Source organism: Panulirus ornatus, chromosome 33 (assembly GCF_036320965.1).
Source record: "Panulirus ornatus isolate Po-2019 chromosome 33, ASM3632096v1, whole genome shotgun sequence".
Taxonomy (NCBI): domain Eukaryota; kingdom Metazoa; phylum Arthropoda; class Malacostraca; order Decapoda; family Palinuridae; genus Panulirus; species Panulirus ornatus.
Window position 1 is genome coordinate 1,158,398 of NC_092256.1, and position 23,069 is coordinate 1,181,466.

Consider the following 23,069-nt stretch of genomic DNA (forward strand, 5'->3'; position numbering starts at 1 on the left):
GACAGCTCACTGGCGCGGGCGGCAAAGGTAGCACCATGATACAGTGACCCAGGACACCTGGCATCAGCGTTGGGGGGCACAAGGTGGCACTATAATACAATAGCGCAGGACACCTGCATCAGCGTGTCGCGGTCGGCACAACGTAGCACCATGATACAGTGGCCCAGGACACTTGGCATTAGCGTAGCGCGGGCGGCACAAGGTAGCCACCATGATACAGTGGCCCAGTACACCTGGCATCATCGTGGCGCGGGCGGCACAAGATAGCACCATGATACAGTAGCCCAGGACACCTGGCATCAGCGTATTGCGGGCGGCACAAGGTAGCACCATGATACAGTGGCCCAGGACACCTGGCATCAGTGTGGGGCGGCACAAGGCAGTACCATGATACAGTGGCCCAGGACACCTGGCATCAGTGTGGGGCGGGACAAGGTAGCACCATGATACAGTGGCCCAGGACACCTGGCATCAGGGTGGCGCAGGCGACGCAAGGTAGCACAATGATACATTGGCCCAGGACACCTGGCATCAGCGTATCGCGCGCGGCACAAGGTAGCACCATGATACAGTGGCCCAGGACACCTGGCATCTGTGTGGTGCGGCACAAGATGGCACCATATATAGTGGCCCAGGACACGTAATATCAGCGTGGCGCGGGCGGCATAAGGTAGCACCATGATACAATGGCCCAGGACACCTGGCATCAGCTTGGCGCGGGCGGCACAAGGTAGCACCATGATACAGTGGCCCAGGGCACCTGGCATCAGTTTGGGGCGGCACAAGGTAGCACCATGATACAGTGGCCCAGGACACCTGGCATCAGGGTGGCGCGGGCGGCCCAAGGTAGCACCATGATACAGTGGCCCAGGACACGTGGCACTGCGTAGCGCGCGCGACACAAGGTAGCACCATGATACAGTGGCCCAGAACACCTGGCATCAGTTTGGGGCGGCAAAAGGTAGCACCATGATACATTGGCCCAGGGCACCTGGTATCAGCGTGGCGCGGGCGGCACAAGGTAGCACCATGATACAGTTGCCTAGTACACCTGGCATCAGCGTCGCGCGGGTGGCAAAAGGTAGCACCATGATACAGTGGCCCAGGACACCTGGCATCAGCGTGGCGTGGGCGGCACAAGGTAGCACCATGATACATGGCCCAGGACACCTGGCATCAGTGTGGGGCAGCACAAAGTAGCACCATGATACAGTCGCCCAGGACACCTATCATCAGCGTGGGGCGGCACAAGGTAGCACCATGATACAGTGGCCCAGGACACCTTGCATCAGTGTGGGGCGGCACAAGGTAGCACCATGATACATTGGCCCAGGGCACCTGGTATCAGCGTGGCGCGGGCGGCACAAGGTAGCACCATGATACAGTTGCCTAGTACACCTGGCATCAGCGTCGCGCGGGTGGCAAAAGGTAGCACCATGATACAGTGGCCCAGGACACCTGGCATCAGCGTGGCGTGGGCGGCACAAGGTAGCACCATGATACATGGCCAAGGACACCTGGCATCAGTGTGGTGCGGCACAAGGTAGCACCATATATAGTTGCCCAGGACACCTAACATCAGCGTGGCGCGGGCGACACAAGGTAGCACCATGATACAGTGGCCCAGGACACCTGGGATCAGCGTAGCGCGCGCGGCACAAGGTAGCACCATGATACAGTGGCCCAGGACACCTGGCATCAGCGTTGGGCGGACAGCACAAGGTAGCACCATGATACAGTGGCCCAGGACACCTGGCATCAGCGTGAGGCGGCACAAAGTGGCACCATGATACAGTGGCCAAGGATACCTGGCATCAGTGTGGGGCGGCACAAGGTTGCACCATGATACAGTGGCCCAGGACACCTGGTATCAGCGTGGCGGGGGCGGCACAAGGTATCACCATGATACAGTGGCCCAGGACTCCTGGCATCATCGTGACGCGGGCACCACAAGGTAGCACAATGATACAGTGGCCCAGGACACCTGGCATCAGCGTGGGGCGGCACAAGGTAGCACCATGATGCATTGGCCCACGACACCTGTAATCAGCGTGGCGCGGTCGGCACAAGGTAGCACCATGTTACAGTGGCCTAGGACACCTGGCATCAGCGTGGAGCAGGCAGCACAAGGTAGCACCATGACTCAGTGGCCCAGGACACCTGGCATCAGCATGGGGAGGCACAAGGTAGCACCATGATACAGTGGCCCAGGACACCTGGCATCAGCTTGGCGCGGGCGGCACAAGGTAGCACCATGATACAGTGACCCAGGACACCTGGCATCGGCGTAGGGTGGCACAAGGTAGCACCATGATACAGTGGCCCAGGACACCTGTCATCAGCGTAGCGCGGTCGGCACAAGGAAGCACCATGATACAGTGGCCCAGGACACCTGGCATCAGCGTGGGGCAGGCAGCACAAGGAAGCACCATGATACAGTGGCCCAGGACACGTGGCATCAGCGTGGCGCGGGTGGCACAAGGTATCACCATGATACAGTGGCACAAGACACATGGCATCAGTGTGGGACGGCACAAGGTAGCACCATGATACAGTGGCCCAGGACACCTGGCATCAGCGTGGCGCGGGCGGCACAAGGTAGCACCATGATACAGTGGCCTAGGACACCTGGCATCAGCTTGGCGCGGGCGGCACAAGGTAGCACCATGATACATTGGCCCAGGACACATGGCATCAGCTTGGCGCGGGCGGCACAAGGTAGCACCATGATACAGTGACCCAGGACACCTGGCATCAGCGTTGGGTGGCACAAGGTGGCACTATAATACAATAGCGCAGGACACCTGGCATCAGCGTGTCGCGGTCGGCACAACGTAGCACCATCATACAGTGGCCCAGGACACTTGGAATTAGCGTGGCGCGGGCGGCACAAGGTAGCCACATGATACAGTGGCCCAGGACACCTGGCATCAGCGTGGCGCGGGCGGCACAAGGTAGCACCATGAGACAGTAGCCCAGGACACCTGGCATCAGCGTATCGCGGGCGGCACAAGGTAGCACCATGATACAGTGGCCCAGGACACCTGGCATCAGTGTGGGGCGGCACAAGGTAGCACCATGATACAGTGGCCCAGGACACCTGGCATCAGTGTGGGCCGGCACAAGGTAGCACCATGATACAGTGGGCCAGGACACCTGGCATCAGGGTGGCGCAGGCGGCGCAAGGTAGCACCATGATACAGTGGCCCAGGACACCTGGCATCAGCGTATCGCGCGCGGCACAAGGTAGCACCATGATACAGTGGCCCAGGACACCTGGCATCAGCGTAGCGCGCGCGGCACAAGTTAGCACCATGATACAGTGGCCCAGGACACCTGGCATCAGTGTGGTGCGGCACAAGGTGGCACCATATATAGTGGCCCAGGCCACGTAACATCAGCGTGGCGCGGGCGGCATAAGGTAGCACCATGATACAGTGGCCCAGGACACCTGGCATCAGCTTGGCGCGGGCGGCACAAGGTAGCACCATGATACATTGGCCCAGGACACCTGGCATCAGTTTGGGGCGGCACAAGGTAGCACCATGATACAGTGGCCCAGGACACTTGGCATCAGGGTGGCGCGGGCGGCACAAGGTAGCACCATGATACAGTGGCCCAGGACACGTGGCACTGCGTAGCGCGCGCGGCACAAGGTAGCACCATGATACAGTGGCCCAGAACACCTGGCATCAGTTTGGGGTGGCACAAGGTAGCACCATGATACAGTGGCCCAGGACACCTGGCATCAGTGTAGGGCAGCACAAAGTAGCACCATGATACATTCGCCCAGGACACCTATCATCACCGTGGGGCGGCACAAGGTACCACCATGATACAGTGGCCCATGACACCTTGCATCAGTGTGGGGCGGCACAAGGTAGCACCATGATACATTGGCCCAGGGCACCTGGTATCAGCGTGGCGCGGGCGGCACAAGGTAGCACCATGATACAGTTGCCTAGTACACCTGGCATCAGCGTCGCGCGGGTGGCAAAAGGTAGCACCATGATACAGTGGCCCAGGACACCTGGCATCAGCGTGGCGTGGCGGCACAAGGTAGCACCATGATACATGGCCCAGGACACCTGGCATCAGTGTGGTGCGGCACAAGGTAGCACCATATATAGTGGCCCAGGACACCTAACATCAGCGTGGCGCGGGCGGCACAAGGTAGCACCATGATACAGTGGCCCAGGACACCTGGCATCAGCGTAGCGCGCGCGGCACAAGGTAGCACCATGATACAGTGGCCCAGGACACCTGGCATCAGCGTTGGGCGGACAGCACAAGGTAGCACCATGATACAGTGGCCCAGGACACCTGGCATCAGCGTGAGGCGGCACAAAGTGGCACCATGATACAGTGGCCAAGGATACCTGGCATCAGTGTGGGGCGGCACAAGGTAGCACCATGATACAGTGGCCCAGGACACCTGGTATCAGCGTGGCGGGGGCGGCACAAGGTATCACCATGATACAGTGGCCCAGGACTCCTGGCATCATCGTGACGCGGGCACCACAAGCTAGCACAATGATACAATGGCCCACGACACCTGGCATCAGCGTGGGGCGGCACAAGGTAGCACCATGATGCATTGGCCCACGACACCTGTAATCAGCGTGGCGCGGTCGGCACAAGGTAGCACCATGATACAGTGGCCTAGGACACCTGGCATCAGCGTGGAGCAGGCAGCACAAGGTAGCACCATGATACAGTGGCCCAGGACACCTGGCATCAGCGTGGCGCGGGTGGCACAATTTAGCACCCTGTTAAAGTGGCCCAAGACACGTGGCACCAGTGTGGGGCGGAACAAGGTAGCACCATGATACAGTAGCCCAAGAGACCTGGCATCAGAGTGGCGCTGGCGGCACAAAGTACCACCATGATACAGTGGCCCAGGACAAGTGACATCAGCGTGTCGCGGGCGGCACAAGGTAACACCATGATACAGTGAACCAGGACACTTGGCATCAGCGTGGCGCGGGCGGCACAAGGTCGCCACATGATGCAATGGCCCAGGACACCTGACATCAGCGTGGCGCGGGCGGCACAAGGTAGTACCATGATACAGTGTCCCAGGACACCTGGCATCAGCGCTGCGCGGGCGGCACAATGTAGCACCATGATACAGCGGCCCAGGACACCTAGCATCAGCGTGGCGCGTGCGGCACAAGGTAGCACCATGATACATTGGCCCAGGACACCTGGCATCAGTGTTGGGCGGCACAAGGTAGCACCATGATACAGTGGCCCAGGACACCTGGCATCAGGGTGGCGAGGGCGGCACAAGGTAGCACCATGATACAGTGGCCCAGGACACCTGGCATCTGCGTAGCGCGCGCGACACAAGGTAGCACCATGATACAGTGGCCCAGGACACCTGGCATCAGCGTGGCGCGCGCGGCACATGGTAGCACCATGATACAGTGGCCCAGGACACCTGGCATCAGCGTGGCGCGGGCGGCACTAGGTAGCACCATGATACAGTGTCCCAGGACACCTGGTATCAGCGTGGCGTGGGCGTGACAAGGTAGCACCATGATACAGTGGCCCAGGACACCTGGGATGAGCGTAGAGAGCGCGGCACAAGGTAGCACCATGATACAGTGGCCCAGGACACCTGGCATCAGCGTGGCGCGGGCGGAACAACGTAGCACCATGACACAGTGGCCCAGGACACCTGGCATCAGCGTGGCGCGGTCGGCACAAGGTAGCACCATGATACAGTGGAGCAGGACACCGGGCATCAGCGTGGCGCGGGCGGCACAAGGTAACACCATGATATAGTGGCCCAGGGCACCTGGCATTAGCGTGGCGCGGGCGGCACAAGGTAGCACCATGATACAGTGGCCCAGGACACCTGGCATCAGCGCGGGGCGGCATAAGGTAGCACCATGATACAGTGGCCCAGGACACCTGGCATCAGCGTGGCGCAGACGGTACAAGGTAGCACCATGATACAGTGGCCCAGGACACCTGGCATCAGCGTGGGGCGGCACAAGGTAGCACCATGATACAGTGGCCCAGGAAACCTGGCATCAGAGTGGCTCGGGCGGCACAAGGTAGCACCATGATACAGTGACCCAGGACACCTGGCATCATCGTAGGGTGGCACAAGATAGCACCATGATACAGTGGCCCAGGACACCTGGCATCAGCGTGGGGCGGGCGGCACAAGGTAGCACCATGATACAGTGGCCCAGGACACCTGGCATCAGCGTGGCGCGGGTTGCACAAGTTAGCACCATGATACAGTGGCCAACACACCTGGCATCAGTGTGGGGCGGCACAAGGTAGCACCATAATACAGTGGCATGAACAACTGGCATCAGCGTGTCGCGGGCGGCACAAGGTAGCACCAAGGTAGAGCATGCCACTCATGTGGTAAACTCCTGCCGCTCACCCGATGACCGTCCAAATCGTGCAGGAGGAAATTCAAGACAGCGAGCGAACTCTGGCCGTGCACGCCAAGCGGAGGAGGTTCCTTTACGAGGAAATAAGCTTAGACGTGAACAATACCGGAGAGTACAGAGGCTCTATCATGATAATAGGTCTCTGGCCGCTGGACAGGTCTTGAAGGGTGACTGGGAGGTACCGCCAACTTCGGTTGGGCCGGATCGCCTTATTCCCTTTTGGGGGGCCCTCTTCTCCCGGCCGTCTGAGCCCGATACGCGTGCCATAACCGACTATGACCCAGAGAGTGGACAACTAGCAGAGGTTGTCACCGTAGGCGAGGTAGCACACCACCTCAAAGCCACCCGAACATCTGCCCCTGGACCTGACGGGATGTCGACCAGGTTACTGAAGTCCATCCCCCCAAGGATTCTCGCTAAGACATTCAACCTATGGATGGCTACGTCTACCCTACCAGAGCCACTCAAAGCTAACCGCACAGTGCTAATACCCAAAGTCCCCAATCCCACTGAACCAAAGGACTATAGACCGATCACCATCTCATGTGTCATAGTCCGACTGCTACATAAGATCCTTAGCAGCCGCATTACGCGCCTCATCAAGATCGATGATGCTCAAAAGGCATTCGTCCCTATAGACGGATGTCTTGAGAACCTCACGATCTTAGATGCGATCGCCGGTCGTGCGCGGGCACACGCCCACGGTGTGCACCTGGCATTCCTCGACATGGCAAAAGCATTCGATAGTGTTTATCACAACACTATCGAGCGGGCCATGTCGCGGAAAGGCATTCCAGCCGCTGTCAGGGCATATATTATGTCGTCGTACGACCGGGCCTTCACCCACATTGAAGGAAGCGACGATAATGCGGAAAAGGTGAATATGACTCGTGGGGTCAAACAAGGTGATCCCTTATCGCCTATCCTTTTTAACCTTGTGATTGACGAGGGAATCACAAGAGTAAAAGAGACAGGCGTGGGAGTGAAATTGGGTGACCAACGGGTATCAGCACTTGCATTTGCTGATGATCTGGTTCTGGTAGCACAGACGCCCACTGGCCTCCAGAAGGCAATTGATGTTATGGCTGAGACCCTTGCGGGGGGTGGACTTCAAGTCAACCCGGGAAAGTGCCGTACCCTCAGCATGGAAGTCGACGGCAAACGCAAGACTTGGTATGTCAGTCAACAGAGGACATTCCAAGTTTTGGGCAGCGCTGTCGGTTCCATGAGTGCTGAGGACGAGTATAAGTACCTCGGCATCTTGGTCGGATCTAAGGGGCGGCGAAAGTCCTACGGCGCCCTGCTAGAAGAGGGGCTCCTAAACATCACCAGAGCCCCTCTAAAACCTCAGCAAAGAGTTGCGTTGCTTGTGGGACACTTGGTGCCCAAGCTCAATCATCGACTGGTGCTAGGTGAAGTCTATTAGACGCAGTTAGCACGAATGGATAGGCAGGTGCGAGTGGCAGTACGCCGCTGGCTCCGCCTAGCCCATGACGTGCCCTGCGCATACTTTCACTCGGCTACAGGAGATGGGGGCTTGGGTATACCGGACTTTGTCTCAACCGTCCGTCTTAATAAACAAGCGCGGTTCGAAAAGCTGCTCACCTCGACCGACCCGGTGATTCATGCGGCAGTTCGGGAGCCTGCAGTCATGAGCAAACTGCAGCGCTGGGCCGGACCCGCACGCATTGCTGGTCGGCAGGCGGGCAACAAGTTCGAACGCCTGAACGCATGGAGGTCCAACTTAGTCAGTACTGTTGACGGAGCGGCTCTCGCTCCATCTGCTGCCGTGCCTCAGGTCAGTAGATGGGTTACCAGCGGGAACCGTTTCATGTCCGGTTCTGACTACGTGAAGGCCGTCCAAGTCAGGATAGGCGCGCTGCCGACCCCAGCCAGGGCGTCCAGAGGCCGGCCCGAGATCAACGGCCTCTGTGACACCTGTCACAAACCTGGGACACTGGGGCACATCGCTCAGATGTGCCCTCGTACCCATGGGGGTCGTGTCAGACGGCACGACAACATCTGTGCCTATTTGGCCGGACGTTTGAGACAGAGGGGGTACCAAGTGGTCTGTGAGCCTCGCATCCCTATTGCGGGGTCCTTTAGGAAGCCGGACATCGTGGCTTCCAAAGGTACAGAGGCCTGGATAATAGATGCCCAGGTCTCTGGTGTCCACCTCGCACTCTCAACTGCACACAGGCATAAGTGCAGTTATTACGGCACCCCGGAAGTCCTACAGGGCGTACGGGATCTAACCGGCAAAGACACCGTGCACCTAACATCAGCCACTGTCAACTGGCGGGGTGCATGGTGTCAAGAGAGTGCGAGTGCTCTCATTGGGCTAGGGCTGACACACCGGGACCTAGAGGTGTGCAGTGTCAAAGCCCTAACCTGGACGCATTCCCTCTACCGAATGTGGTCCAAGAGCACAGGGTAACATAGTCGGGCCTGCCTCGAACATCTGGTGTCGGCCGTCGAGCAGGTCGAAGGTCATCTCCCCTTTGTTGGCATAGGGTGTGCGGGATTAGCCTGTTCTCCCGTGGCTCCCGGGCAGGTACCAGTTCCTGAGGGCGGGTTGTCGGGCGGGCGGTGGACGCCTTGGCAGGGTTGCCCATTGCTCCCGACCGACAGGCCGTTCTGGAAGGTTGAGCGGTGCTGGGAGGTCACTGTGCTTCAGGTTCGGTAAGGCTATATCGAACCATCGTCTTTCTGCCACCTCTTAACTTACTTCCGCCTGTGCTATCAGCAGTCTGATCTTAATCTTCCTCTTCCTCTATCCATACGACCTTACTTCAATTAAACACTTCCTTCACTATCTACATGTAGTTTTGGTCGCTTACCGACATCCACCCCTTTTGTGTAGTTAACGTTAACTCTCAAAAGAGAAGCACTGTTTGAATTAGAAATGTAGTTAGACCTTCCTGCACGTCCCAATCAACTAATTGGGAATCTATGAAGATAACCCACTAGCCCAGGACACCTGGCATCAGCGTGGCGCGGACGGCACAAGGTAGCACCATGATACAGTGACCCAGGTCACCTGTCATCACCGTGAGGTGGCACAAGGTAGCACCATGATACAGTGGCCCAGGACACCTGGCATCAGCGTGGCGCAGGCGGCACAAGGTAGCACCATGATACAGTGGCCCAGAACAACTGGCATCAGCGTGGCACGGGCGGCACAAGGTAGCACCATGATACAGTGGCCCAGGACACCTGGCATCAGCGTGGCGCGGGCGGCACAAGGTAGCACCATGATACAGTGGCCCAGGACACCTGGCATCAGCGTAGCGCGCGCGGCACAAGGTAGCACCATGATACAGTGGCCCAGGACACCTGGCATCAGTGTGGGGCAGCACAAGGTAGCACCATGATACAGTAGCCAAGGACACCTGGCATCAGCGTGGCGCGGGCGAGACAAGGTAGCACCATGATACAGTGGCCCAGGACACCTGGCATCAGCGTGGGGCGGGCGGCACAAGGTAGCACCATGATACAGTGACCCAGTACACCTGGCATCAGCGTGGCGCGGGCGGCACAAGGTAGCACCATGATACAGTGGCCCAGGACACCTGGCATCAGTGTGGTGCGGCACAAGGTAGCACCATGATATAGTGGCCCAGGACACCTGGCATCAGCGTAGCGGGCGGCACAAGGTAGCACCATGATACAGTGGCCCAGGACACCTGGCATCAGCGTGGGCGCGTGGCACAAGGTAGCACCATGTACAGTGGCCAGGACACCTGGCATCAGCGTGGGGGGGCGGCACAAGGTAGCACCATGATACAGTGGGCCAGGACAACTGGCATCAGCGTGGCGCGGGCGGCACAAGGTAGCACCATGATACAGTGCCCAGGACACCTGCATCAGTGTGGGGCGGCCACAAGGTAGCACCATGATACAGTGGCCCAGGACACCTGGCATCAGCGTGGGCGGGCGGCACAAGGTAGCACCATGATACAGTGGCCCAGGACACCTGGCATCAGCTGGCGCGGGAGAGCACAAGGTAGCACCATGATACAGTGGCCCAGGACACCTGGCATCAGCGTGCGGGGCGCACAAGGTAGCACCATGATACAGTGGCCCAGGACACCTGGCATCAGCGTGGCGCGGAGGACAAGGTAGCACCATGATACAGTGGCCCAGGACACCTGGCATCAGCGTGGCGCGGGCGGCACAAGGTAGCACCATGATACAGTGGCCCAGGACACCTGGCATCAGCAGTGCGCGGGCGGCACAAGATAGCACCATGATACAGTGGCCCAGGACACCTGGCATCAGCGTGGCGCGGGCGGCACAAGGTAGCACCATGATACAGTGGCCCAGGACACCTGGCATCAGCATGGCGCGGGCGGCACAAGGTAGCACCATGATACAGTGGCCCAGGACACCTGGCATCACGTGTGGGGCGCACAAGGTAGCACCATGATACAGTGGCCCAGGACACCTGGCATCAGCGTGGCGCGGGCGGCACAAGGTAGCACCATGATACAGTGGCCCAGGACACCTGGCATCAGCGTGGGGCGGGCGGCACAAGGTAGCACCATGATACAGTGGCCCAGGACACCTGGCATCAGCGTGGCGCGGGCGGCACAAGGTAGCACCATGATACAGTGGCCCAGGACACCTGGCATCAGCGTGGGCGGGCGGCACAAGGTAGCACCATGATACAGTGGCCCAGGACACCTGGCATCAGCGTGGCGCGGGCGGCACAAGGTAGCACCATGATACAGTGGCCCAGGACACCTGGCATCAGCGTAGCGGGCGGCACAAGGTAGCACCATGATACAGTGGCCCAAGACACCTGGCATCAGCGTGGTGCGGCACAAGGTAGCACCATGATACAGTGGCCCAGGACACCTGGCATCAGCGTGGCGCGGGCGGCACAAGGTAGCACCATGATACAGTGGCCCAGGACACCTGGCATCAGTGGCGCGGGCGGCACAAGGTAGCACCATGATACAGTGGCCCAGGACACCTGCATCAGCGTGGCGCGGCGCACAAGGTAGCACCATGATACAGTGGCCCAGGACACCTGGCATCAGCGTGGGCGGGCGGCACAAGGTAGCACCATGATACAGTGGCCCAGGACACCTGGCATCAGCGTGGCGCGGTGCACAAGGTAGCACCATGATACAGTGGCCCAGGACACCTGGCATCAGCGTGGGGGCGGCACAAGGTAGCACCATGATACAGTGGCCCAGGACACCTGGCATCAGCGTGGCGCGGGTCGGCACAAGGTAGCACCATGATACAGTGGCCAGGACACCTGGCATCAGCGTGGCGCGGGCGGCAACTAGGTAGCACCATGATACAGTGGCCCAGGACACCTGGGCATCAGCGTGGCGGGCGGCATAAGGTAGCACCATGATACAGTGGCCAGGACACCTGGAATCAGCGTGGGGCGGGCGCACAAGGTAGCACCAATGATACAGGGGCCCAGGACACCTGGCATCAGTGTGGTGCGGCACAAGGTAGCACCATGATACAGTGGCCCAGGACACCTGGCATCAGAGTGGGGCGGGCGGCACAAGGTAGCACCACTGATACAGTGGCCCAGGACACCTGGCATCAGGTGGCGCAGGGTGGCCACAAGGTAGCACCATGATACAGTGGCCCAGGACACCCTGGCATCAGCGTTGGGCGCGGCGGCACAAGGTAGCACCATGATACAGTGGCCCAGGACACCTGCATCAGCGTGGGGCTGGGCACAAGGTAGCACCATGATACAGTGGCCCAGGACACCTGGCATCAGCGTGGCGCGGCGGCACAAGGTAGCACCATGATACAGTGGCCCAGGACACCTGGCATCAGCGTGGCGCGGGCGGCACAAGGTAGCACCATGATACAGTGGCCCAGGACACCTGGCATCAGCGTGGCGGGCGGCACAAGGTAGCACCATGATACAGTGGCCCAGGACACCTGGCATCAGCGTGGCGCGGGCGGCACAAGGTAGCACCATGATACAGTGGCCCAGGACACCTGGCATCAGCGTGGCGCGGGCGGCACAAGGTAGCACCATGATACAGTGGCCCAGGACACCTGGCATCAGCGTGGCGCGGGCGGCACAAGGTAGCACCATGATACAGTGGCCCAGGACACCTGGCATCAGCGTGGCGCGGGCGGCACAAGGTAGCACCATGATACAGTGGCCCAGGACACCTGGCATCAGCGTGGCGCGGGCGGCACAAGGTAGCACCATGATACAGTGGCCCAGGACACCTGGCATCAGCGTGGGGCGGCGGCACAAGGTAGCACCATGATACAGTGGCCCAGGACACCTGGCATCAGCGTGGCGCGGGCGGCACAAGGTAGCACCATGATACAGTGGCCAAGGACACCTGGCATCAGCGTGGCGCGGGCGGCACAAGGTAGCACCATGATACAGTGGCCCAGGACACCTGGCATCAGCGTGGCGCGGCGGCACAAGGTAGCACCATGATACAGTGGCCCAGGACACCTGGCATCAGCGTGGCCGGGCGGCACAAGGTAGCACCATGATACAGTGGCCCAGGACACCTGGCATCAGCGTGGCGCGGGCGGCACAAGGTAGCACCATGATACAGTGGCCCAGGACACCTGGCATCAGCGTGGCGGCGGCACAAGGTAGCACCATGATACAGTGGCCCAGGACACCTGGCATCAGCGTGGCGCGGCGGCACAAGGTAGCACCATGATACAGTGGCCCAGGACACCTGGCATCAGCGTGGCGCGGGCGGCACAAGGTAGCACCATGATACAGTGGCCCAGGACACCTGGCATCAGCGTGGCGCGGGCGGCACAAGGTAGCACCATGATACAGTGGCCCAGGACACCTGGCATCAGCGTGGCGGGCGGCACAAGGTAGCACCATGATACAGTGGCCCAGGACACCTGGCATCAGTGTGGGGCGGCACAAGGTAGCACCATGATACAGTGGCCCAGGACACCTGGCATCAGCGTGGCGCGGGCGGCACAAGGTAGCACCATGATACAGTGGCCCAGGACACCTGGCATCAGTGTGGGGCGGCACAAGGTAGCACCATGATACAGTGGCCCAGGACACCTGGCATCAGCGTGGCGCGGGCGGCACAAGGTAGCACCATGATACAGTGGCCCAGGACACCTGGCATCAGCGTGGCGCGGGCGGCACAAGGTAGCACCATGATACAGTGGCCCAGGACACCTGGCATCAGCGTGGCGCGGGCGGCACAAGGTAGCACCATGATACAGTGGCCCAGGACACCTGGCATCAGCGTAGCGCGGGCGGCACAAGGTAGCACCATGATACAGTGGCCCAGGACACCTGGCATCAGCGTGGCGCGGGCGGCACAAGGTAGCACCATGATACAGTGGCCCAGGACACCTGGCATCAGCGTGCGCGGGCGGCACAAGGTAGCACCATGATACAGTGGCCCAGGACACCTGGCATCAGCGTGGCGCGGGCGGCACAAGGTAGCACCATGATACAGTGGCCCAGGACACCTGGCATCAGCGTGGAGCGGCGCACAAGGTAGCACCATGATACAGTGGCCCAGGACACCTGCATCAGCGTTGGCGCGGCGGCACAAGGTAGCACCATGATACAGTGGCCAAGGACACCTGGCATCAGCTGTGGGCGGGCGGCACAAGGTAGCACCATGATACAGTGGCCCAGGACACCTGGCATCAGCGTGGCGCGGGCGGCACAAGGTAGCACCATGATACAGTGGCCCAGGACACCTGGCATCAGCGTGGCGCGGGCGGCACAAGGTAGCACCATGATACAGTGGCCCAGGACACCTGGCATCAGCGTGGCGCTGGCGGCACAAGGTAGCACCATGATACAGAGACCCAGGACACTTGGCATCAGCTTGGGGTGGCACAAGGTAGCACCATGATACAGTGGCACAGGACACCTGGAATCAGCGTGGCGCGGGCGGCACAAGGTAGCACCATGATACAGTGGCCCAGGACACCTGGCATCAGCGTGGCGCGGGCGGCACAAGGTAGCACCATGATACAGTGGCCCAGGACACCTGGCATCAGCGTGGCGCGGGCGGCACAAGGTAGCACCATGATACAGTGGCCCAAGACACCTGGCATCAGTGTGGGGCGGCACAAGGTAGCACCATGATACAGTGGCCCAGGACACCTGGCATCAGAGTGGCGCGGGCGGCACAAGGTAGCACCATGATACAGTGGCCCAGGACACCTGGCATCAGCGTGGCGCGGGCGGCACAAGGTAGCACCATGATACAGTGGCCCAGGACACCTGGCATCAGCGTGGCGCTGGCGGCACAAGGTAGCACCATGATACAGTGGCCCAGGACACCTGGCATCAGCGTGGCGCGGGCGGCACAAGGTAGCACCATGATACAGTGGCCCAGGACACCTGGCATCAGCGTGGCGCGGGCGGCACAAGGTAGCACCATGATACAGTGGCCCAGGACACCTGGCATCAGCGTGGCGCGGGCGGCACAAGGTAGCACCATGATACAGTGGCCCAGGACACCTGGCATCAGCGTGGCGGGCGGCACAAGGTAGCACCATGATACAGTGGCCCAGGACACCTGGCATCAGCGTGGCGCGGGCGGCACAAGGTAGCACCATGATACAGTGGCCCAGGACACCTGGCATCAGCGTGGCGCGGCGGCACAAGGTAGCACCATGATACAGTGGCCCAGGACACCTGGCATCAGCGTGGCGCGGGCGGCACAAGGTAGCACCATGATACAGTGGCCCAGGACACCTGGCATCAGCGTGGCGCGGGCGGCACAAGGTAGCACCATGATACAGTGGCCCAGGACACCTGGCATCAGTGTGGGGCGCACAAGGTAGCACCATGATACAGTGGCCCAGGACACCTGGCATCAGCGTGGCGCGGGCGGCACAAGGTAGCACCATGATACAGTGGCCCAGGACACCTGGCATCAGCGTGGCGGGGCGGCACAAGGTAGCACCATGATACAGTGGCCCAGGACACCTGGCATCAGCGTGGCGGGCGGCACAAGGTAGCACCATGATACAGTGGCCCAGGACACCTGGCATCAGCTGTGGTGGCGGCACAAGGTAGCACCATGATACAGTGGCCCAGGACACCTGGCATCAGCGTGGCGCGGGCGGCACAAGGTAGCACCATGATACAGTGGCCCAGGACACCTGGCATCAGCGTGGCGGCGGCACAAGGTAGCACCATGATACAGTGGCCCAGGACACCTGGCATCAGCGTGGCGCGGGCGGCACAAGGTAGCACCATGATACAGTGGCCCAGGACACCTGGCATCAGAGTGGCGCGGGCGGCACAAGGTAGCACCATGATACAGTGGCCCAGGACACCTGGCATCAGCGTGGCGCGGGCGGCACAAGGTAGCACCATGATACAGTGGCCCAGGACACCTGGCATCAGCGTAGGCGCGGCGGCACAAGTAGCACCATGATACAGTGGCCCAGGACACCTGGCATCAGCGTGGCGCGGGCGGCACAAGGTAGCACCATGATACATTGGCCCAGGACACCTGGCATCAGCGTGGCGGGCGGCACAAGGTAGCACCATGATACAGTGGCCCAGGACACCTGGCATCAGCGTGGCGCGGGCGGCACAAGGTAGCACCATGATACAGTGGCCCAGGACACCTGGCATCAGCGTAGTGCGCGCGGCACAAGGTAGCACATGATACAGTGGCCAAGGACACCTGCCATCAGCTTTGGGCGGGCAGCACAATGTAGCACCATGATACAGTGGCCCAGGACACCTGGCATCAGCGTGGGGCGGCACAAGGTAGCACCATGATACAGTGGCCCAGGACACCTGGCATCAGTGTGGGGCGGCACAAGGTAGCACCATGATACAGTGGCCCAGGACACCTGGCATCAGCGTGGCGCGGGCGGCACAAGGTAGCACCATGATACAGTGGCCCAGCACACCTGGCATCAGCGTTTCGCGGGCGGCACAAGGTAGCACCATGATACAGAGACCCAGGACGCTTGGCATCAGCTTGGGGTGGCACAAGGTAGCACCATGATACAGTGGCACAGGACACCTGGAATCAGCGTGGCGCGGTCAGCACAAGGTAGCACCATGATACAGTGGCCTAGGACACCTGGCATCAGCGTGGGCGGGCGGCACAAGGTAGCACCATGATACAGTGGCCCAGGACACCTGGCATCAGCGTGGCGCGGGCGGCACAAGGTAGCACCATGATACAGTGGCCCAGGACACCTGGCATCAGTGTGGGGCGGCACAAGGTAGCACCATGATACAGTGGCCCAGGACACCTGGCATCAGCGTGGCGCGGGCGGCACAAGGTAGCACCATGATACAGTGGCCCAGACACCTGGCATCAGCGTGGCGCGGGCGGCACAAGGTAGCACCATGATACAGTGGCCCAGGACACCTGGCATCAGCGTGGCGCGGGCGGCACAAGGTAGCACCATGATACAGTGGCCCAGGACACCTGGCATCAGCGTGGCGCGGGCGGCACAAGGTAGCACCATGATACAGTGGCCAGGACACCTGGCATCAGCGTGGCGCGGGCGGCACAAGGTAGCACCATGATACAGTGGCCCAGGACACCTGGCATCAGCGTGGCGCGGGCGGCACAAGGTAGCACCATGATACAGTGGCCCAGGACACCTGGCATCAGTGTGGGGCGGCACAAGGTAGCACCATGATACAGTGGCCCAGGACACCTGGCATCAGCGTGGCGCGGGCGGCACAAGGTAGCACCATGATACAGTGGCCCAGGACACCTGGCATCAGCGTAGCGCGGCGGCACAAGGTAGCACCATGATACAGTGGCCCAGGACACCTGGCATCAGCGTGGCGCGGGCGGCACAAGGTAGCACCATGATACAGTGGCCCAGGACACCTGGCATCAGCGTGGCGCGGGCGGCACAAGGTAGCACCATGATACAGTGGCCCAGGACACCTGGCATCAGCGTGGCGCGGCGGCACAAGGTAGCACCATGATACAGTGGCCCAGGACACCTGGCATCAGCGTGGCGCGGGCGGCACAAGGTAGCACCATGATACAGTGGCCCAGGACACCTGGCATCAGCGTGGCGCGGGCGGCACAAGGTAGCACCATGATACAGTGGCCCAGGACACCTGGCATCAGTGTGGGGCGGCACAAGGTAGCACCATGATACAGTGGCCCAGGACACCTGGCATCAGCGTGGCGCGGGCGGCACAAGGTAGCACCATGATACAGTGGCCCAGGACACCTGGCATCAGCGTGGCGCGGGCGGCACAAGGTAGCACCATGATACAGTGGCCCAGGACACCTGGCATCAGCGTGGCGCGGGCGGCACAAGGTAGCACCATGATACAGTGGCCCAGGACACCTGGCATCAGCGTGGCGGGGCGGCACAAGGTAGCACCATGATACAGTGGCCCAGGACACCTGGCATCAGCGTGTCGCGGGCGGCACAAGGTAGCACCATGATACAGTGGCCCAGGACACCTGGCATCAGCGTGGGGCGGCACAAGGTAGCACCATGATACAGTGGCCCAGGACACCTGGCATCAGCGTGGCGCGGGCGGCACAAGGTAGCACCATGATACAGTGGCCCAGGACACCTGGCATCAGCGTGGCGCAGGCGGCACAAGGTAGCACCATGATACAGTGGCCCAGGACACTGGCATCAGCGTGCGCGGGCGGCACAAGGTAGCACCATGATACAGTGGCCCAGGACACCTGGCATCAGTGTGGGGCGGCACAAGGTAGCACCATGATACAGTGGCCCAGGACACCTGGCATCAGCGTGGCGCGGGCGGCACAAGGTAGCACCATGATACAGTGGCCCAGGACACCTGGCATCAGCGTGGCGCGGGCGGCACAAGGTAGCACCATGATACAGTGGCCCAGGACACCTGGCATCAGCGTGGCGCGGCGGCACAAGGTAGCACCATGATACAGTGGCCCAGGACACCTGGCATCAGCGTGGCGCGGGCGGCACAAGGTAGCACCATGATACAGTGGCCCAGGACACCTGGCATCAGCGTGGCGCGGGCGGCACAAGGTAGCACCATGATACAGTGGCCCAGGACACCTAGCATCAGCGTGGCGCGGGCGGCACAAGGTAGCACCATGATACAGTGGCCCAGGACACCTGGCATCAGTGTGGGGCGGCACAAGGTAGCACCATGATACAGTGGCCCAGGACACCTGGCATCAGCGTGGCGCGGGCGGCACAAGGTAGCACCATGATACAGTGGCCCAGGACACCTGGCATCAGCGTAGCGCGCGCGGCACAAGGTAGCACCAAGATACAGTGGCCCAGGACACCTGGCATCAGCGTGGCGCGGGCGTGACAAGGTAGCACCATGATACAGTGGCCCAAGACACCTCGGATCAGTTTCGGGCGGCACAAGGTAGCACCATGATACAGTGGCCCAGGGCACCTGGCATCAGCGTGGCGCGGGCGGCACAAGGTAGCACCATGATACAGTGGCCCAGGACACCTGGCATCAGCGTGGCGCGGGCGGCACAAGGTAGCACCATGATACAGTGGCCCAGGACACCTGGCATCAGCGTGGCGTGGGCGGCACAATGTAGCACCATGATACAGTGGCCCAGGACACCTGGCATCAGTGTGGTGCGGCACAAGGTAGCACCATATATAGTGGCCCAGGACACCTACATCAGCGTGGCGCGGGCGGCACAAGGTAGCACCATGATACAGTGGCCCAGGACACCTGCCATCAGCGTGGCGCGGGCGGCACAAGGTAGCACCATGATACAGTAGCCCAGGACACCTGGCATCAGCGTGGCGCGGGCGGCACAAGGTAGCACCATGATACAGTGGCCAAGGACACCTGGCATCAGCGTGGCGCGGGCGGCACAAGGTAGCACCATGATACAGTGGCCCAGGACACCTGGCATCAGCGTGGCGCGGGCGGCACAAGGTAGCACCATGATACAGTGGCCCAGGACACCTGGCATCAGCGTGGGCGGGCGGCACAAGGTAGCACCATGATACAGTGGCCCAGGACACCTGGCATCAGCGTGGCGCGGGCGGCACAAGGTAGCACCATGATACAGTGGCCCAGGACACCTGGCATCAGCGTGGCGCGGGTGGCACAAGGTAGCACCATGATACAGTGGCCCAGGACACCTGGCATCAGTGTGGTGCGGCACAAGGTAGCACCATGATATAGTGGCCCAGGACACCTAACATCAGCGTGGCGAGGGCGGCACAAGGTAGCACCATGATACAGTGGCCCAGGACACCTGGCATCAGCGTGGCGCGGGCGGCACAAGGTAGCACCATGATACAGTGGCCCAAGATTCCTGACATCAGCGTGGCGCTGGCGGCACAAGGTAGCACCATGATATAGTGGCCAAGGACACCTGACATCAACGTGGCGCGGGCGGCACAAGGTAGCACCATGATACAGTGGCCCAGGACACCTGGCATCAGCGTGGCGCTGGCGGCAAAAGATAGCACCATGATACAATGGCCCAGGACACCTGGCATCAGCGTGGTGCGGCACAAGGTAGCACCATGATACAGTGCCCAGGACACCTACCATCAGTGTGGGGCAGCACAAGGTAGCACCATGACTCAGCGGCCCAGGACACCTGGCATCAGCGTGTGGCGGCACAAGCTAGGACCATGATACAGTGGCCCAGCACACCTGGCATCAGTGTGGGGCGGCACAAGGTATCACCATGATACAGTGGCCCAGGACACCTGGTATCAGCGTGGCGCGGATGGCACAAGGTAACACCATGATACAGTGGCCTAGGACACCTGGCATCACCGTGGCGCGGGCGGCACAAGGTAGCACCATGATACAGTGGCCCAGGACACCTGGCATCAGTTTGGGGCGGCACAAGGTAGCCACATGATACAGTGGCCCAGGGCACCTGGCATCAGCGTGGCGCAGGGAGCACAAGGTAGCACCATGATACAGTGGCCAAGGACACCTGGCATCAGCGTGGCGCGGGCGGCACAAGGTAGAACCATGATACTGTGGACCAGGACACCTGGCATCAACGTGGCGCGGGCGGCACAAGGTAGCACCATGATACAGTGCCCCAGGACACCTGGCATTAGTTTGGGGCGACACAAGGTAGCACCATGATACAGTGTCCCAGGACACCTGGCATCAGGGTGGCGCGAGCGGCACAAGGTAGCACCATGATACAGTGGCCCAGGACACGTGGCATCTGCGTAGCGCACGCGGCACAAGGTAGCACTATGATACAGTGGCCCAGGACACCTGGCATCAGTTTGGGGCGGCACAAGGTAGCCACTTGATACAGTGTCCCAGGGCACCTGGCATCAGCGTGGCGCGGGGAGCACAAGGTAGCACCATGATACAGTGGCCAAGGACACCTGGCATCAGCGTGCGCGGGCGGCACAAGGTAGCACCATGATACTGTGGACCAGGACACCTGGCATCAGCGTGAAGCGGGCGGCACAAGGTAGCACCATGATACAGTGCCCCAGGACACCTGGCATTAGTTTGGGGCGGCACAAGGTAGCACCATGATAAAGTGGCCCAGGACACCTTGCATCACCGTGGCGCGGGCGGCACAAGGTAGCACCATGATACAGTGGCCCACGACACGTGGCATCTGCGTAGCGCGCGCGGCACAAGGTAGCACCATGATACAGTGGCCCAGGACACCTGGCATCTGCGTAGCGCGCGCGGCACAAGGTAGCACCATGATACAGTGGCCCAGGACACCTGGCATCAGCGTAGCGCGCGGCACAAGGTAGCACCATGATACAGTGGCCCAGGACACCTGGCATCAGCATGGCGCGGGCGGCACAAGGTAGCACCGTGATACAGTGCCCAGGACACCTAGCATCAGTGTGGGGAAGCAAAAGGTAGCACCATGATACAGTGGCCCAGGACACCTGGCATCAGTGTGGGGCGGCACAAGGTAGCACCATGATACAGTGGCCCAGGACACCTGGTATCAGCGTGGCGCGGATGGCACAAGGTAGCACTATGATACAGTGGCCCAGGACACCTGGCATCAGTTTGGGGCGGCACAAGGTAGCCACATGATACAGTGGCCCAGGGCACCTGGCATCAGCGTGGCGCGGAGAGCACAAGGTAGCACCATGATACAGGGGACAAGGACACCTGGCATCAGCGTGGCGCGGGCGGCACAAGATAGCACCATGATACTGTGGACCAGGACACCTGGCATCAGCGTGGCGCGCGCGGCACAAGGTAGCACCATGATACAGTGCCCCAGGACACCTGGCATCAGCGTGGCGGGCGGCACAAGGTAGCACCATGATACAGTGGCCCGGGATACCTGGCATCAGGGTGGCGCGGGCGGCACAAGGTAGCACCATGATACAGTTGCCCAGGACACGTGGCATCTGCGTAGCGCGCGCGGCACAAGGTAGCACCATGATACAGTGGCCCAGGACACGTGGCATCTGCGTAGCGCGCGCGGCACAAGGTAGCACCATGACACAGTTGCCCAGGACTCCTGGCATCAGTCTGGGGCGGCACAAGGTAGCACCATGATACAGTGGCCCAGGACACCTGGCATCAGCATGGTGCGCGCGGCACAAGGTAGCACCATCATACAGTGGCCCAGGACACGTGGCATCAGCGTGGCGCGGGCGGCACAATGTAGCACCATGATACAGTGCCCCAGGACACCTGGCATCAGCGTGGCGCGGGCGGCACAAGGTAGCACCATGATACAGTGGCCCAGGACACATGGCATAGCGTGGCGCTGGCGGCACAAGGTAGGAACATCATACAGTGGCCCAGGACACTTGGCATTAGCGTGGCGCGGGCGGCACAAGGTAGCACCATGACACAGTGGCCCAGGACACCTGGCATCAGTGTGGGGCGGCACAAGGTAGCACCATGATACAGTGTCTGAGAACACCTGGCATCAGCGTGGCGCGGGCGGCACAAGGTAGCACCATGATACAGTGGCCCAGGACACCTGGCATCAGCGTGGCGCGGGCGGCACAAGGTATCACCATGATACAGTGGCCCAGGACACCTGGCATCAGCGTGGCGCGGGCGGCACAATGTAGCACCATGACACAGTGGCGCAGGACAACTGGCATCAGTGTGGTGCGGCACAATAGAGCACCATGAAACAGTGGCCCAGGACACCTGGCATCAGGGTGGCGCGGGCGGCACGAAGGTAGCACCATGATACAGTGGCCCAGGACACCTGGCATCACCGTAGGGCGCGCGGCACAAGTTAGCACCATGATACAGTGGCCCAGGACACCTGGCATCAGGGTGAGCGGGCGGCACAAGGTAGCACCATGATACAGTGGCCCAGGACACCTGGCATCAGCGTAGCGCGCGGCACAAGGTAGCACCATGATACAGTGGCCCAGGACACCTGGCTTCAGCGTAGTTTGCGCGGCACAAGGTAGCACCATGGTACAGTGGCCCAGGACACCTGGCATCAGCGTGGCGCGGGCGGCACAAGGTAGCACCATGATACAGTGGCCCAGGACACCTGGCATCAGCGTGGTGCGGCGGCACAAGGTAGCACCATGATACAGTGGCCCAGGACACCTGGCATCAGCGTGGCGGGCGGCACAAGGTAGCACCATGATACAGTGGCCCAGGACACCTGGCATCAGCGTGGCGCGGGCGGCACAAGGTAGCACCATGATACAGTGGCCCAGGACACCTGGCATCAGCGTGGCGCGCGCGGCACAAGGTAGCACCATGATACAGTG

At 61.1% G+C, this 23,069-nt stretch overlaps 1 protein-coding gene across 1 annotated transcript in view; it reads left to right on the forward strand.

The window, feature by feature from the left end:
• The first annotated feature begins 21,636 nt into the window (after positions 1-21,636).
• Positions 21,637-23,069, forward strand: part of LOC139759396 (uncharacterized) — a 43,108-nt gene continuing 41,675 nt past the window's right edge. The window contains exon 1 of the mRNA XM_071681480.1: positions 21,637-21,864. Coding sequence (XP_071537581.1) covers positions 21,637-21,864 — 228 coding nt within the window. The remainder of the gene's footprint in view (positions 21,865-23,069) is intronic.